Source organism: Colias eurytheme, chromosome 11, assembly GCF_061535395.1.
Source record: "Colias eurytheme isolate Ceu_HAF_F1 chromosome 11, ilColEury1 Martin Lab GWU primary, whole genome shotgun sequence".
NCBI lineage: Eukaryota > Metazoa > Arthropoda > Insecta > Lepidoptera > Pieridae > Colias > Colias eurytheme.
In genome coordinates this window covers 913,861-932,828 of record NC_142990.1, presented here as the reverse complement: position 1 = coordinate 932,828, position 18,968 = coordinate 913,861, and the positions used below count along the sequence as shown (strand labels likewise).

Genomic DNA, 18,968 nt, shown 5'->3' with positions numbered 1-18,968 from the left:
ACACTTGACGCTCGTTAGGTCAAGGATCGGATGTTCTGGTTACGATATCGTAACGATATTTTTGATAAGCTACTTGATTTATGGGGTTACGTCAAATACTTATTGGTGTTATATTTCAAGATTTCTTTCGAAATAGAACTTACACAAAAAAATACTTAATTAAAGTGAAACTTTTATTACATCGTCTCAAACTTTTTGGTCTGTGTAGCGCATGTCGCGCGTATCGCGGCTGCCGAGTAGGTATACCTACTCGGCAGCCGACCGTCACGCGACATGCGCTACACAAAGCATTGTTCGGAACCGTTCGAACAGTTTCACTTTTACCGTGGTTTCATAAAACCACACAACATTTTTTTTTTTGAGTTTGATTTATTTTTATAGTTACTTAGCTAAAGTTTTTTTTTTTTTAACATTGTTTTATTACGTGGGACCACCACCACCGCACCAGACCACCTCCTTGGTACAGTGGTTGTGCGCAGTGGAGTGTGCCACCCAGGGGTCCTGGGTTCGATTCCCGGTGGAGACGAAGAAAAAAAATGTCTAGATCTGGTAGGACACAGAAGGCTGACCACCTACTTGTCCCTAAAGAAAATCGATCAGTGAAACAGATGTATCAAGATGCATCTGCCCCTTTAACCCCACTAGGCGACATGGGACTTTTTTTTAATACGTGGGAATGTCCCTGTCAATTATTTCACTCAGAGAAAAATGTAATTCTATACTTTTAATATATATTTTTTGCTCCACATTCAGAGCAGTAATTTAATACTGATAGTGTAAGTTTGTTGCTCAATCATGCTAAAACTACTCAACCGATTTGGATGAAATTTGATATGCAGTTACCTTGAACAGTCGTGTACTAATTTTCTGTTTACATGTATCAAATTAATTCTACATATTTTCTTATTGCACGCCTCATAAGCGAAGCGTTGAGGTGGGTACTACTGTCACTTCGCGCAAAACATCTGATTTTTCAAACTTAAAATGTCTTTATGTATCATACATTGCACTTGTAAGATAATACATACACACACATATTAAGAAAAAACACTATTTTTAACATTCATGATATTTTTGATGTCATTTTTGTTATTTAAACTAGTTAAAAAACAGTTTAAAAAAGTTCTGTCTTGGACGTCCGTGTGTCTGTATGTGCGGAGGATTTTCTTGTTAACACGATAGCGACCGAAATACTTTACTAATCGAGTCTTTTTTTTTCTCTTACGCTTGAGTATGCTCAGGAATAGAACCCTTTCATTTTTCAGGGTCTGATTCGATGTGGTTTAATTGTTATTAAATAAACAAAAATAATAATTAATAAATAATTATAAAAAAAAATTATGAGGCGTGCACTTTTGGATTTTCCAAACTATTTATCTTTTTCGTAGTTTCAAATTTTATAAGTATACCCAGGTATATCCAGGTTACCTATACTTACTATAAAAATGATTATAAGTAATATAATGTCCTAACTAGGCATAAAAAAAATTCCAACTTATCGAATGTTTCGAGTGTCCAGAAAAAAAGAAAATCATTTCATTACAGACATCTTATATGCCCAAATAAGCCTACATAATATTTGTCAACTCCACATGTTATGATTCCTATATTATGATATTAAATTATGTTCATAAGCAACCAGATATATTACATAACAAATACTTAGATTACTACTTAAGGGATGAAGGTTTAAAAAATAAACAAAAGTATTTCTTTGTACACATTTATTTCATATAAAATATATCACAGGTTTAAATACATTATGTACAAAATCACTACAAAGAACAATATTTGTATATAAGACAAAACATTTAATTGGCATCAGCTCATTTTTTCAGTCTTAAAGAAATTAACTGCGTGAAAAACATTTTATATTAAGCGAAAAGCGTCTTAATTTACAATTCAATGAATTATCCCAAATTAAAACTAAAACAATTTAAATAAAGTTAGTTTATAAGTAACAATAAATTAGTAAATAAAATTAAATGTTGTGATTTACGAATAGGATGAACAATCTTTACAAATGCCTTGTCGATGATAATAATATGATGCAAATGATACAATATATATATTATTTATTACACTATTTAAATGCAACAGAAGTTCAGTCATACAGAACAAAAGAAAACTATTATTTAATCTTCTTTTTCATACTAACACATCAAGTTCACAGAAAAAGTGAAAAAGGCTAATAAATAATATGCAGTTTGGCAGTATACTTGAATCTATATTTTAAGTGTATCCATTTACAACGAATTCGTCTTAGAAATCTAGATGTTCGATTCATTTATACTTTTAACATATTTTTAAGTTTCAGTTTTTTAGAAGCTAAAATCAATATTCAAGACTGACCAAGAATTTTGTATAGTTATGTAATAATAATTTGTTTTTTTTTTTTTTTTAATATTGGAATCTCTGTATATGTATGTGTTGTACTCTATCTACTCGTTTACCTATTTCATTTTCGGACAACATATTAAATGTTAGTTTATATTTATGTTAGTAAATAAAAAAACTGAATTGTTAAGTGATTTTCTATTAATATAATATTTACTACAATATCATTGTGTTCATAAACTGAACCAAATACGCATTTCTGGTGAAATTACATAAAGCAATTTGGCTATTTATACAAAAAAAGTATATTCCGCTATTTTTCGTTCAATTTGTCTTACACCTGAAAATTAAAACACAAATACCTATCTCCATACAATTTCAACGGAACCATGTCTATCGGGCATACTAAAAACACAATTCAACAACATGTGAACATTCGAAGACAATAATAAAAAAAAGACGGGTTGCACTCCGGGAGTGCCGGCAGAAGTGAAAACTTGATTATTAACGTTGAGTATGTTTGATATTTTGGAATGGTATCGGCCTTACGCTTTTTCGATCAGGTCACGTGTCCTGACGCGAGTTTAAGATTTTATACCCATTACAGAAAAAGTGCTCAACGCCGCTAAAGAAGTTTTCACTTCAAAAAAAACTTTTATTTATTTTTATTATGTATTTAATATTTATTTAACAATAGTCAGACATATTCTATCGCGATAAGTATCAGCGCCGGGCGGCAAGCTGACAGCGACGTCGACCTTTGACGGCGAGCGTGATGACGTCACTAATTCCGCGAGCTGCGAGCATTCGCTCGAGTGTGACGTCATTGTTCGCGCTACGGGGTGAAATGTGGAATTAGATAGGGCATAATAGGGCATAATTATAGAGCAAAATAATGACAGTGGTAGAAATAATTACGTTATTAAATTCTTATGATTACTATGTATGCAAATTTCACAATGTTAATTTTGAAAATCTATTGCATTAGGTATGACGATGTAGGCTACGCTAATAAATAACAACTTATAAGTTAAAAGGTTGTTAATTATTGCATACAAAACTCAAAAAACGGTATTATCAAAAACAATCAAAAACGATTTTACTTAACATTAAAAATATTAAGGACATCTTAAATAAAAAAAAGATCAAGACGCTTAAAAAACACAACACAAGACAAAACCACAACAAATATCACTTACAATTAGTATAGCAGCTTGAAGCGGAGTCCCCTGAGGGGCTGTAGGGCTTCATCTCATAGTGGTTACTAGAGTGGGTTCGATTACCGAATGGGGACGAATAGCTGGACAAGTGGAACCGGTTTTAGAGAAATACTTAAAAATACAAGGGTGATATTATGTGATACTTAACATGATAGAGGTGATATTTGAAAAAGACGTTAACACGTAAGCTTTTGGGTCTTTCATTGAGTCAGATATTAAAACAATCAATGCAAATATACTTTTGTACAAAATTCAAAATATTTTTGAAAACTTACGAGTTCAAAAAAACTTCTTATTTTTGTCCTAAAATAGTACACAACCTGATTGAATAACCTGATTCATTTGATTACAATTTGCTATGAAAGTAAGAAGAGCGTAGTCGCTGGCAAAAACTAGACTTTTAATAATTAAAAACAATCATAGACATAATTTGAAACATTTAATCTCCACTTAATAAATCCTCTTTTAGCAATGTAATTGCAAAAAAATCTTACCTATTCCTCACTTGAGGCATATCATACTGATTGTCTGGAGCTTGCATCCAATACTCGTTGCAAGTGCGGGTTAAGTCCGGCCCCGTACTGCCTTTATCTCGAGAATATGTTTTGGGCATACCTGTATATTTTCATACATTACATATTTAAGTAATATTCGTAATAAATGTTATCAATTACTAACTAATCATTAAAAAGAGTATCTAAGCTAATTTGGTTAATTTTGTGTTAATAATAATTATATCTGTGAATCGTTAACATGAATCAGAAATAACAATGGGCCCACTATAGAACCCTGTAAGACACCCGTATACGTTAATTGTTATTTCAGGATAACTAAACTCAGTCTACAAGGTTTACTTATATAATTAACGAACATTAACTTTAAGCTTACAATACAGATTTTAACCATTAAAACAGCCAATTACTTATCTTTATTCATTAAATGTTACCGCGAAACTTACTCGAACACATATGACAAATCATCAAGGAAAACATTAACTCTTAAAAGTAATTAACCACAAACACATCCATATATTAAAATCTTACCGGTTCTTGCGGCTGTGTATCCCGGCCTGTTCCTATATTTACACCATACATATAAAATGACGGCACCCGCTGCTAACATGGCCACCGTGATCCCGATGCCCACGTAGAGAGTAAGGTTGTTCTTGTATAGATCTGAAAGTATACCTATATCAATGGGTATTCCAATCAACATACTTCAATTCGTAACATTGAATCGTCGCGTTATGGCAATACCGTCACGGAATAAGGCGACGATTTTGCTATCTTCGAATCTTGCCAAAGAAGTTTCACTCCTGACACGTATGGTCGGCACACACGCTCTTTTTTATAAAATAGTTGAATGTGGGAAAAACAGAAAAAAATAGAAAATACAAGAACCGTTACTATTATTCTAATTAAAAGCTCTAACGTGCTTTTTAGTTTTTCACACCGACTCTTAATTGGCTATTATCTTAGAAATGCGCGGGAAGGTAATGGTTTTCCATTCCCACAGTATGAATAATTAATTATTGCACTTCATATGCAGTTTAATAAACTCGCATAATTGTTGAATACTTAGAAGTTTTCTTGTTCAACTAAAAACTTGTAGGAGATTTTTATACTGTTTATTTTAAATCCCTGTAATTTAAATACCAATCAAGGGCAAGTTATAAAAATAATATAGAATATATCTATGTATGCAATACCTGCAATGACTCTCTTCGAAAAAAAATCTCAAACCGTTTCATATACGAATTAAATTATGCAACAATTTGGAGTAAAATATATTTTCAACTTATTTTTAATTTTATGTCAATACTTTATTATGGCAGTTAATGTTAAAAAAATCAATAAGTATAGTACAAAATTTGAATTTTGCTGGATCAAAAATCGCATCAAAAGAAGTCGATACATACAAACATTCAGATGAAGCTAATAAGAATACTCACGTATACCACTAGAACACAACCCATCCACACACGCGGCGTGTTGCAATGTCGACCCCGTACAGGACCCCATACATTGTCTCCGTCGAACTCGCACACAATCCTCCCCACATGAGGACCAGGCACTCCATGGTGACCAGGATCCTACAGATAGACCTTAAGATTCAAAATGGCAATATAGGTTTGACTAGCGGTCCGCCCCGGCTTCGCCTGTGGTACATATTTCGCAATAAAGGTAGCCTATGTTCTTTCTCAGGGTCTAAAGATTATCTGTGCCAAATTTCATCAAAATCGGTCCAGTAGTTTATGCGTGAAAACCATACATACATACATAGAGATCTTTCCTCTTTATAATATTAGTATAGATAACTTTTCGATTTTCTTGTAGCTTCTGATAATGTCTATCTATTTGTAGAGTGACAGATAAAGTTAGAAAGTTTACATCTATAGGTTTTAAATAGGCTTTCGGGGTTATTATAAGCAAGCCTATGAATTAATAATCTTATAGACTATTGTCTTGTGGAGTACATATTTGTATCATCCTAAAGAATTTAATATTTGGCTGCATATTTTATATTTTCACACCACATTAGCACCTCGCTGGCAGGAAAGAGGCTTTAAAATTGGTGAGCATCGGTTAACAAATCTTCGCTTTGCTGATGATATTGTCCTCTTTTCCTCTACATCCTCAGAGTTGCAAACGATGCTCGAAGATCTGAGCGATGCAAGCCTTAGGGTTGGACTTACGATGAACATGACCAAAACAAAGATAATGACTAATAGCACCAAAACCACCATCATTGTCGAGGGTGGGTCAGTTGCATATGTCGATGAGTATACCTATCTTGGCCAAATAGTTTCTTTCCAAGCAAGACAGGATAAAGAAATTGGTAAACGTATTGAGAACGCTTGGAGAAGCTTTTGGTCGATGAAAGAGCTGATGAAAGGAAAGATGCCTCTTTCACTAAAGCGAAGACTCATGGACATGTGCATCTTACCCATCCTCACCTACGGTGCACAGACTTGGTCATTGACTGATCGCCAAAAGTTCGCACTTGGGGTTTGCCAAAGATCGATGGAGCGCAGTATTTTGGGCGTAAAACTTAGATACGGATCGCGTCCAAAATGAGATACTGCGCTCAAAAACGCAGATAACCGATGTAGCTCATAAAGCTGCTGAGCTGAAATGGAACTGGGCTGGCCATGTTTGCCGAATGTCGGAGGAGTTGTGGGCGAAAATTACCACTTTCTGGATCCCCAACAAGGACAAAAGGCTGCGTGGTAGGCCCAGGACAAGATGGCGGGACGAGCTTGATTCCCATTTAGCGGATTGGAGCAAAATTGCTCAAAATAGGGAGAAATGGATTGAGGGAAGAGAGGCCTTGCTCAGCAGTGGGACAGCCATGGCTCATAATAAATAAATAAATAATAAATTACGGTTACTTATAATTCAATTTGTTTTGGAAACGAAATCTATTCTACAGTTTATAATATTCTAATAATTATTATTACCTGACTAAAACATAAATCGAATTAACATTCACAATTCCTTTTTTTTAGCGGGGAGCATGCAAAAAACCTTTGTCAAACAGAGAGATCATCAATCCTGAAAAAACAACCATCAAATGTTCCTCACCATTCTGACACCTAACACAGTCATCATCGTTCTGCGAAGCTGGCCCTCTACATGGAGCTCCACCATTAGCCGGTGCTGGCTCCGAACAGACCCTGGTCCGTCGTCTGCCACTACTCTGGGCACCACACCGACATGTTACCCAGGGTGACCATTCTGACCAGCCCCCGTTTACTGTGTATTTAAAGAACTTTCTAATAACATGTTCTTTTGATAGTTTACTGTATTAAGGGCCGATTTTTCAATGCTTGGATAAAACTTATTCGTTGAATAATGTATAAAGCTACCATTTTAAAAACGTATTCTAATTGCCCATATTTGACAGTTTACGTGACATTTTAATATTATCGTGTAATACTTTATTGGACGGATAAGTTTTATCCAAGCATTGAAAAATCGGCCCTTAAACTTTGAAAATTTGTTAACCTTTTGATCATGTTTCTAAGAAAATGTATTTAGCATATTTGTGAGTACTTCAGCTTTAAATCGGATTAGGCTGCTGTGAATTTATATATTTAAGTCTTGGATATTATTTTAAGATTGATCAATCATTTTAGGCACAGGCATCTTTTAGCAATACAGACATATATAGTACGAGTAAAATGTAAATTAATTTCAAATCAAAATAATGACATTCAGCAAGACCAAAAATCCCATTTTGGCAATGTTAAAAATTTATAACTTCAACCATAGCCAATTTCAATTACATCCGGATCCCTACATCGCAAATGCATCTTATATCTTTATTTCAATCGCAATACCAATGAACGAACGAACGCAAAAACAGCACAGTATTAAAAACAACAGCTTACATTGTGATACACAATAGCTGGAGTTATGAAAACTTACCGTAGACAGACAAAACAGCCGTGTCTGACTCCCTTCGGCCGGCGATGTTTTCCGCTATACATGTGTAGTTCGCCATATCCTGTAGATATAGACTGCTTTAATGGAACATTGAGAATTGTCTTTATGAAAAGATGAAAAGCATGTAGAATATCTTTAGTTTATTAATAAAAGGATTGGTGTTAATAAAGCACATACAATTATCAACTAACAGAATGCCGATATTGTGATGAAATTTTTGGGGATTAATATATTTTTTTACCCAGAGTTAAGCTGGTCGAAGACTGGATTTTTAGTATGGTAATTGTCATTAACCGGAGCAGTTACAATACAAGCTATATCTTTTCAATAATAATAATATAACACTTCGCACATCTTTATATTTATTCCAGGGCAAAAACCATATTATAAGCCATTTTACGAAAAATTACGAGTATCGAATTTCTAAGAACATGAAATGTGTATGTAGAAAAGCGTTCACACATAAACGTGAAATACGCGAACTAATTAATCTCTTACCTGTAATTTAACCTTCGGCAGTACTAGCATTTCATCAGTTGCATCCACCGGGACGTTATTCCTCATCCACTTTATAGTGGCTGGAGGAGCGGCTGGTGGTGGAATGCAGCGGAAGGTGGCTTGTCTGCCAGCTTCCAGGGTCAGTGATTGAGGGTACTGTACGAATTGCTTCTTTATATCTGTGGGATAGAGTTCAATGTTAATGGGATCTAGTATACGAGGTAAAGATAGCATGCAGTCACCGTCATTCTTATGATGATTATTTTCTAATAGTAGTCTTCAGCTTATATGAACTTTTCGCGCGCTACCATAGAATACTAAAAGTGTACTAGTGCTACGGCTCTTAACATTCTGGGGTCATTTTTATGTATAACAATAACGATAGATAGTAATTAGTAATCTATCTGAAAAGGTCTTGTTAAAGCTGCTCCAACGCTTACAAATGTATCATCAACAGGCGGAAAAAACAGAGGATTTCCAATAATATACCTTTCCATTCCCATTTCAATTGAATTTATTGTTATCGATTGACTGAAAACCTTTTCTAACAATTTCTAATATCTACTTAAGATATAATAGCATCACTATATTTTTTAGTCGACATCCAAAATAGAGGAACCCCGACTGGTGACTCGGAACATCCATCAACCAGCAAAGTGCTCGATTTAACGAGCGGAAATCATGTTTCCTTCATTTAATGGTTCCGTCTCACCCTACTTAGGGGTTGTTTTAAGTAACGGCTAAAATTTTAAGACAGTGTTTTAGCCATCTTATTCCGAAACTTTGCTTGTGTGTGTTTGAGGTTATAATCTTCTTAATGGCTTTACCACGCAGAGTTTTATTTTGGACACGTTATAGTATTCGTAAGTATACTATAGTAGTATTTATTTGATAAATCGATTAAAACCGTCACTGAATTATAGCAACAATATCGCCTTCTAGAGTCAGGATATAAGAAACAGTTCGTTTTAGCCGTGGGACGTCCGTCATAAACTTAAGATCACCAAAAATTATTTCCGTTCAACTTGGTCTTGGTCAGCGACAAGAAGAAAAAGAGAGAGAGAGAGAGCTTTATCCCATCAAAAATACAATTTTTAATCAACCCACCATAAAAGGCATTAACATATCCCAAGCTTCATAAATGCATATTTTAATAAAATTATCGAGTCACAGTTAACTTGCAATACAGGTTTAACCGCCAAACCAACCCCCTGTTATAAACTTATAAAGTACCGTAAGGCGTAAGATGTTTAATATTGATTGCTTACAATATTCATTTATATGCATTATATGCATTAGCTTCTTGTAATTGGAAAGCTTGATTTGTAGCAGTTGAAGGTTTTAAAACTTTTACTATGATGATACTGAATACTGATACTAGGAAACTACATTTGCTAAAAGAAAGTGCAACTGCGGTTTTAACACTTACAAAAAAAGGTTAATTTTTTAAATCAATATTATACAAAAAGTAGTCAATATTTACACAGCTATCTATGCAGCTATATGTATTATTATTTATTATACGCAAAATTACCGAGAAATAGTAACCATCGAAATTTGTTGCTGATTCTTCTTGAGAGAAGCAGCATTCTTACAAATGTTGCGTTTCATCAACAATACAGGTAATCCGATTCTACTTAATATCCATAGAAATTGTTTAAACCGTAAAGATCATAGATTACTTATGCAGTAGCAACACTAAACATATCTATAGACAGACCATATCTATCTTCTTTACCATTCCAGAAAAAGTAAGCAAAATAATGCTTCCCAAGAAATGCGAATCCCATAGACATACAAGCTTCATACAAGTTTTCGTTAATAATGAAAGAGATACGTATCGAATTTCACGCCTATACGATCCTGATAGTGATCTTTGCATTGTATAGGACGTGATCGCGCAGCTGCAGAATCAAGTTACACTAATAAGGATAATATTGTTTATTTAACGGATTTTAAACGAGTTTAAAAGGGTTTGATTAGCGGACAACGTGGTGTTTATTTGTAAATATTGTACTTGCAGTTGTTTTTGTACCTATGCATAATATAATAGGTACTATAAATGTGTATTTACTTGTCAAATCTGAATCGGGATTAGCGGCCATGGTCGAAATTCAGAAGGACTACGATCTGTTTCCAATATTAGACAAAATATTATGTATGATGATAAGGATTTTAAAGTGGAATTAGGAGGTTTATACACAGCGGTAAAAGGTTAGACCGATAATGATGAAGAATTATAATGAAAGTTCTCCAAAATTATAAATTAAAATATAAAAACTGAGATTTAACCACAGTAGACCTTCATAACACCTATTTCTATTGTATTGTTTTTTATCTTCTTCTTATATATAAAAATGAATCGCAAAATGTGTTGGTAAGCGCATAACTCGAGAACGGCTGAACCGATTTCGATAATTCTTTTTTTATTATATTCCTTGAAGTACGAGGATGGTTCTTATGTAGAGAAAACGTTAACATGTACCACGGGCGAAGCCGGGGCGGACCGCTAGTTATCCTATAAATTAAAACCGCTTTAAATCCGTTTTAAGTAACAAGATACATAATCCGCTATAATAAAAGATTTCGTATAGATATTGATCTCATTATGAGATGACGATCGCAGCTGCTCGAAGAATCAAGTTTCTTTTCTTTTCTTACAAAGACCCCTCTTTTTATCATAAAGGGGATGTAGGACTGATTTTACTTCGAGTTGCTATGTGTTTATTAAGAAACTAGCGACCCGCCCCGGCTTCGCACGGGTGCAATGCTGATACTAAATACACTACAGAAAAATTGTGAACGTTGTATAGGTATAAAAATATAGCGGCCCGCTCCGGCCTCTGGCATCGCACGGGTATAAAATACATAGCCGGGCGGCCGCAAACGCTACGTCCTGCAATTTTTAAATGTAATATCTTCGAAAATATTCACTTAAATCATACGGTGTAAAGGGCCATATAGATCTATATTAAATGAACAATGTATCCATGGTATTTAATTGGTTAAGGATTAATGCTGTATTGGTTAAAATCGCTTCGAAAATTAGCCATTATTTGTCGTAAAAAGTAAATGACAAAAAAAAGTTATTGTGGGTTATCCATAAGAGATAGACATATACCATCGCGGACTTTTCTGTAGACCTTTTCAATGTGTGTAATACTTAGTACATTATTTTGATAAAACTCGTAGGGTTCAGCCTGCGTTTGCAATGTAAGCGGAATAAATGTAATTTTTTACGACATCACATTAGAAACCTCAAAAATAACAGTACTTCTCCACTACTTAATGGATCTTATTATACATATAAACCTTCCTCTTGAATCACTCTATCTATTAAAAAAAACCGCATCAAAATCCGTTGCGTAGTTTCAAAGATTTAAGCGTACAAAGGGACATAGGGACATAGGGACATAGGGACAGGGAAAGCGACTTTGTTTTATACTATGTAGTGATAGTGATAGTGATTATGGCCCATGTCCTCTTCTGGGGTATGGGGCGAATGTATTTATTTCGTCTAAAATGTCAACCGCGATTGACCTCGTTCAAACTTTATGATTAATTAAACTACCTACATACAAAAATATTTTTTTTAGTTCTCGGATTAATTTCTAAGCAGCAAGTAAATCTATTTTTAACATACTGAACATTTTCGCAATCGCTACGCTTTTGCCTGACAGTTGAATACATAAAAACCATAATTCAAATTTGATTATCCAAAAAAAAAACATAAACCGTAAATGAAACAACATTCGTCTTGAAAGTTTTGTTAATATGTACGGTCTATGTTAGTACAAACGCAAATATACAAAATTCTGTCAATATTTTACAAAACAAATCCTTTTATACGAAATCAAACAAAAATACATATGAAACAAAAGGGAACTCAATTACTAATCAGTGAAATCACGGCCTGAGCTGTCTTGACTGGCATCGAGGTGAAGTTCCCATTCAGCCATATTATTGTATTTTGCGTTTTGTATTTTATACAACTTTCTCGAAAGGGATGTAATTTTATTCTTCTTCAACAAGATCCTTACTAATATTATAAATGAGAATGTGCGTTTGATTGTCTTTCTTTCAAATTTAACCCGAGTGATTTTAAGTAGGATCGTGTGTGTGATTATAGTATGTATCGTTTTGTGTCTGGATAGTTAGGAGGTACATTAAAGTGATAGCTAGGCTAATTTTAACCCAGGTGAATATTTCATTCCCATGGGAATTTCCTTTGACCAGGGTTTCATTTATATAATATATCGTTAGAATTGTTTCAATCGTTGAAATAATATTATATATGTATTCGTAGGTAATGTCGTACTACTAAACACAGTTGAACTTTTTTGTTTAAAACCAGTCACAAAATCTATATAACACTTAACAGTAGCATTAATAAAAGACATAACAAAGAATGTCATTAACACATTAGTCTCAGTTGGTTAAAAATAACTTTCTATCAATAGCAACTCAGTAGGTAGCGTCTAAGAAAAACTTGCCCTTTTAATATTCATTGTTACTTGGCATAGACAATAGCACAATTATTGTCTTTTTTTGCTCCCTTTCTGTACATTAGTGTTCTCATGTATTGAATATGTACATAAAATACGTGGGGTGATGGCGGGATTGTTTTAAATTGATTTTAATCTCGATTTATAGTGTGATGTGATTGGGGATTAAGTGTATACCTATACTTTGTAAATTAAGGTTATATAGCACGTTAGTTAAATTTAATATTGCGGTTTAAAAGATAATATTATAATGACTGTTCGTTACTGTTAACCAACTTTTGAAATGCCTTTCTATAGAAGGTAGCTATGAAGTTTACTGGGTAACTATTATACAGGATAGGTTCAGGTTAGTATTTGATCCGATTACAAGGTCAGATTAAGAATAGTACGAAGGTTAATTAGTTTGATAATTTCGGTATGCATTAAAAGTAACATGAGTTTTTATTAACAATTTAGATTTTAGAGCATTAATTTGTATTCAAGAAGATAAATACTCACAGGCATACTCAATAAACGCAGCCTGGCTCCGTATCCTGCCTTTGCTATTCCACGCGTAACACTCGCACCCGAATTTCCCGCCGAAATAATCGTCAATCTCATTCCTCGTCACATTTAACTCAGCCTCGACAACCCTGACTCCATTATGCGGGTCCACGTGTTCCAATTGCACTGTTTTCTCAACCCTAACGTCGTTACATTTGAAGTAGACTTGGAGCGCGTTGGCAGCCCTGCACAGGAGGGTCGCTGGTTTTGTTCGCAACACGTAGGAGTTTTTTGGTTCTAGGAGGAATATCGGCCGGCCGTCTGTCGTTTCGTCGTTCTCAGGTATGGGGATGTAATCATCCTCTCCGACATCGTGCTTGAAGTCCGAGAGGTAGGGGTCAAAGTTCAGTAGACCGTCTGGATGGATGTATTCCGGCCGCGTTTCTTTTTCCGTCGTTTCTTCTGAACCTGGAACAATTAAACATACAAATTTTTAACAACATCAAATACCTAACTACCTACTTACCCTGGTTATCGTTTTTTAATCCTGCATGGTTGTAGGTGTTAATAATTTAAGCGACTATTCAGAAATTGCATTATTATAATATTATTGCTACTATGAAATATACACACAAATTGATTGATTTTTGATCTTACCACCCAAAAATATTGGCAACAGGTGTCGTTGGGATTTGGTCGTTAAAAATTATGAGAAAAGTGTTCATTTGTTAACCGTTTCATTTACTTATTTTCAGAAAATTAATAATAATAAAAAATCATCGTTCGCCAACCACTCTGTAGATCACGAATATTAGGTAGGTAGGTACCTATGTGGTTTTGGTGTAAATTTTTGTGGTACGTATGAGCCCTGTCTGTGTGGTCTACAGTTCCATAATATATGTACTTTCATATTTATCGACCAAGCGAGCGAAGCGCCTATGCTTCAGTTTGGACGAAAAATCTTGACCAGACTGAAGTGACGATCGCATACCGCCATACACGGTCCAATCGACATGATCCAATCGCCATGATCAAGCCAAAAGAATCGAAATTCGATTGTTCCGTCAAGTATAACTATCATGCCAAATAATAATGCCAAATAATAATGCCAATCCACTCCCATACATGGTCAGTTCTCTAACTGATCCAATCGGTAGCGTCATGCCGAATGGACGATAGGAAGTATGGTGTATGGTCACCATTAAATCTTTAAAACTACGCAGCGGATTTTGATGCGATTTTTTTTAATAGATAGAATGATTCAAGAGGAAGGCTTTAGTATATAATTTGGTATTAGGTATATAATTTAGTTTTTAAGTATATAATTTGGTAGTATTTAGACAAAGTGGGCGAAGCCGCGGGCGGTGCTAGTTTTCTTATAAAAATTAAAAATGCTCCAAAATTGTAAAATGTTCAATTAAAACAAGGATTGAATAAAAGCTCCCGAACGGAACAGAGAAGCTTATGATAATACTATTATAATTAATTAATTTCTTTCGTCTCCGAGTTTCTAGAGGTAATTGAAATTTGAAACACCAAAAGATAAATCAAAACAAGAGCCTTACCTCCATTTGTAACTTTTCCTATAGAAACACTCATTACAAGTATAATTTTAAACACATATCTTTCAACACACATCACTATAGACATACACAAACAAAAACAACACAAACACTATGACATCCTATCACCTAAATCCGATAACGTATTTCGGCGTGAAATATTAAAACGACAACACGTCCATCCCCCTTGAGAGCCCGAGGCGTACTAAATTTTTATTTATCATTTCATTCATTCCTGATTCCTCATTGATCCCATTGTTGTGTGTGTAGCATCATGGTGCATACGTGTGCGTAATCATGGCATCCTAATTTTATACTGGAAGGAATTTGAAGTAATTATTACACTAAGGGCCGATTTTTCAATGCTTGGGCAATTAGAATACGTTTTTAAAATGGTAGTTTTATACATAATTCGACGAATAAGTTTTAACCAAGGATTGAAAAATCAGCCCTAAAAACTTTATAAGCTTTATCGGATTACGATCAGTTTATCACTAATGGTTATAATCTTTCAATTTAATTGAGGAAATTATTAATTTTCTCTTGAGTTTCTTGTTTTTGTACAGTTTAATATGTACTTAATGGCTTATAAGTAGGCTATTGATTATCTCAATAACAATTTTAGGTATTACTTAGTTAATATTATTTTTTACAATTCATTATGTACGAATAAAAATGCGTACCTAGTTACTTTTAAGTTTCGTTTTCATACCTACCTATCCGTCGAGAGTTCTAAAACTTAGTCAAACTTAGCACTTATATATTGTAAAATAATATGTACTTACCTACATACTTAGGTACTTCATGATTTTAAAATAAATAACTGAAAAGATCTATCTAATAAAAGGTAGTAGGTAGGTAGGTAGGTACGTACCTTCCAAAGAAGTAATATTTTAAGATTTTATACTAATTATTCATCATTTTAAATAATTAATTTTGGTTCTGTTATTGTTATTATTCTTAAAAAATAGAAAGTACTACCACAGATTACAAAATAATTAATAGAGAATACACAGGTCACAGATAAAATAATACCTACATAATAATATACCTTAATACCTATTTAAATATTAAATACCTATACATTTTTGCATTCACAAAATACACAATATAATATTTACAACATGATGGTTACAAATTGGAAAATTATTATCGTTAAATAATTATGTTGAAACTTTTTTAATAAAACCATGGACTAATAGAATTCTATTAGTCCATGATAAAACATAAATATTTAGATTCCTACCGTGTTCCATCTTTTTGTTTACATGCAATTTTTCTGTATGTGTAATACTACTAATGCCATCTATGATTCACATCTTTGTATATTTTTAAAACAACTTGAGTATGTCATTTTTAGTTTTACATAGATGGCGGGCTATTCAATACGAAGAATTTGAAAAGTTATATTCTTATTATCACAGATGGCGTTTATTGCACGCCTCATAAGCGAAGCGTTGAGGTGGGTACTACTGTCACTTCGCGCAAAACATCTGATTTTTCAAACTTAAAATGTCTTTATGTATCATACATTGCACTTGTAAGATAATACATACACACACATATTAAGAAAAAACACTATTTTTAACGTTCATGATATTTTTGATGTCATTTTTGTTATTTAAACTAGTTAAAAAACAGTTTAAAAAAGTTCTGTCTTGGACGTCCGTGTGTCTGTATGTGCGGATCCTTTTTCTTGTTAACACGATAGCGACCGAAATACTTTACTAATCGAGTCTTTTTTTTTCTCTTACGCTTGAGTATGCTCAGGAATAGAACCCTTTCATTTTTCAGGGTCTGATTCGATGTGGTTTAATTGTTATTAAATAAACAAAAATAATAATTAATAAATATTTATTAAAAAAAAATTATGAGGCGTGCACTTTTGGATCTTCCAAATTATTTCAAATCATGCAACCCTTATTTTATTTACAAGTTTTTCCGCTAGATGGCAGATCAATCATATTTTATTTTAATTTAAATATTTCACAGCTTTACACATAGATGGCAGGCTATTCAATCTGTATAACGTAGTCTACAGAGACTGTCTAGAGTTATCATAGATGGCGCTTATTTCAAATCATGCAACCCTTATTTTATTTATAATAATTTCCGCTAGATGGCAGATTAAAACTTATAATTTTAATTTTACAATTTCACAGATGTCGCTGTACTAAGAAATTATTATAGTTTGTAATTTGTATTGTTTTTGTTATGCAATCACAGATGTCGCATCAAAAGTCTATCAACTTTATATTATCATCTAGCGACTTTACGGGGAAAAAGGCGATGTACTCTCTCAAAATGGACTACGGACGTCAAACGGAACACATAATAATATTATGTGCAATATTATGCAGATCAAATCAAAAAAGCATTAAAAAATGAGAGAGTGATCGAACATTTTTCATAGGGGAAAAAATGAAAGATCATTTTAATATAATATGTATATTAATCTCGTTTCACAATGTTTGTCCTCAATGGACTCCTAAACCACTCAACCGATTATAATAAAATTCGCACACCATGTGCAGTTCAATCCAACTTGAGAGATAGGATAGTTTAAACATGTAGGTACCACGGGCGAAGCCGGGGCGGACCGCTAGTTGATTATAAACTTACAGTCAAAGACGCATTCCATTTCAGACTTCTGATAAATTCGCTATTTTAAAGACCGAAAAATAGCATGCAAATCATAATGTACGATTATTAAAAAAAAAAAAAAAGATTTAGAACCGAAGAAATTCAAACGACCGCGCCAACATTGAATATTGATTGCACAAAAGGCGAGCCAAAGCGTATTTTCAATTCAAAATTATTCCAAAGCCAACGATTCCTTTTGAAGCGTCAAAATATGTAAGTAACCGAAATCGTCAGTCACATTTTTACATTCAAAATTATAGCGCCATCTCTATCATGTACGCGGAAATTTATATTGCTATTTCTTTCTATTCGAGGTACGGAAATTCAAATTTGGCGGGTTGGCCTTTCCGCCGATTTCGAAGTATAATCAGCCCTTAAAGGTTGTGCAATCAATGGTAAAGGTGAAATTGCGATTTTCCTATAAATATTATGATAAGTAGATATTTGAATGGAGAATTTTATTTTATTTATTTATTTATTTATTTCGTCTACAGCAATTTTTTTCATCGAGTTCCTTTATTTTGACAAGCGCAAGTAACAGAATATTATGATATTAAAATAATTGTTAAACGAATTAATATGACTAATATTGAAAAGTTTTATCAATTTTTGTGACACATTAATAATTAGGTATTTACGTTCTGCGTTATTTAGGTTATTTATGTTTGCAGCATATTCGAACTTAAATTACTTTTCACTCATTGACTAGCAACACAGACTAGCAACAATAGGTAATATAGAAAGAAAAGCAACCTGTCCTTACTTTGTCCTTTTCAGAAGATTAGTTATAAGTCCACCCCTTTATAAAAGCAAGCAAACACCTGATAATAGATAAGATTAGAGGGAACTTGACTAAATCCGTATTCGAGCGAATTCACAGGACTGTACCTCACTTCGTTCAATTTGCTACACTTGATAAATGATTTTTACATGTTACGATTTTAAATAAATGTGTAATTTTAATCCAAAAATGTTTTTATTAGTGCATTTTCGGAAAAAATTTGATACATTATGTACTTTCAGATGCTGATGCAACAAGGTGCAAATTCTGAAAACTGTGTGACAAGGATTAATTATTAAAAGTATAATAATTTTAAAGACATGGTATTCCGACTTTATTATGATTTTTTAATAAATTTCCAGATATTTTTTTCAACAAACTGTCTGCGATCACAATGTTGACCGATAAAATACATGTATTATGAAATGATTCTCCCTACGATATACTATCGTACCGATATCGCAACCCCTAAAAGTACTCACAAACGACTT

At 33.5% G+C, this 18,968-nt stretch overlaps 1 protein-coding gene across 1 annotated transcript; it reads right to left on the bottom strand.

Moving 5' to 3' along the window:
• Window positions 1-3,016: 3,016 nt before the first annotated feature.
• On the bottom strand, window positions 3,017-15,245 carry LOC149904325 (netrin receptor unc-5-like). The gene is made up of 10 exons (XM_090107088.1): window positions 15,057-15,245; window positions 13,507-13,959; window positions 8,504-8,682; window positions 7,988-8,066; window positions 7,142-7,312; window positions 5,509-5,649; window positions 4,601-4,732; window positions 4,052-4,172; window positions 3,537-3,637; window positions 3,017-3,172 (listed from the first exon to the last, which is right to left on the bottom strand). The coding sequence occupies exons 1-10, from the start codon at window positions 15,139-15,141 to the stop codon at window positions 3,021-3,023; spliced, it is 1,614 nt and encodes a 537-aa protein (XP_089963214.1). The 5' UTR covers window positions 15,142-15,245; the 3' UTR covers window positions 3,017-3,020.
• Between the last annotated feature and the right edge of the window lie 3,723 nt (window positions 15,246-18,968).

Excerpts from the sequence above, each read along its gene's own strand:
- LOC149904325 (XM_090107088.1), bottom strand. The coding sequence starts at position 15,141 with ATGTCTATAGTGATGTGTGTTGAAAGATATGTGTTTAAAATTATACTT. Across the intron at positions 8,067-8,503 it reads TGCCGAAGGTTAAATTACAG|GATATGGCGAACTACACATG; the intron begins GTAAGAGATTAA and ends CTATATCTACAG. Across the intron at positions 4,733-5,508 it reads GTTGTGTTCTAGTGGTATAC|ATCTATACAAGAACAACCTT; the intron begins GTGAGTATTCTT and ends GTATACTTTCAG.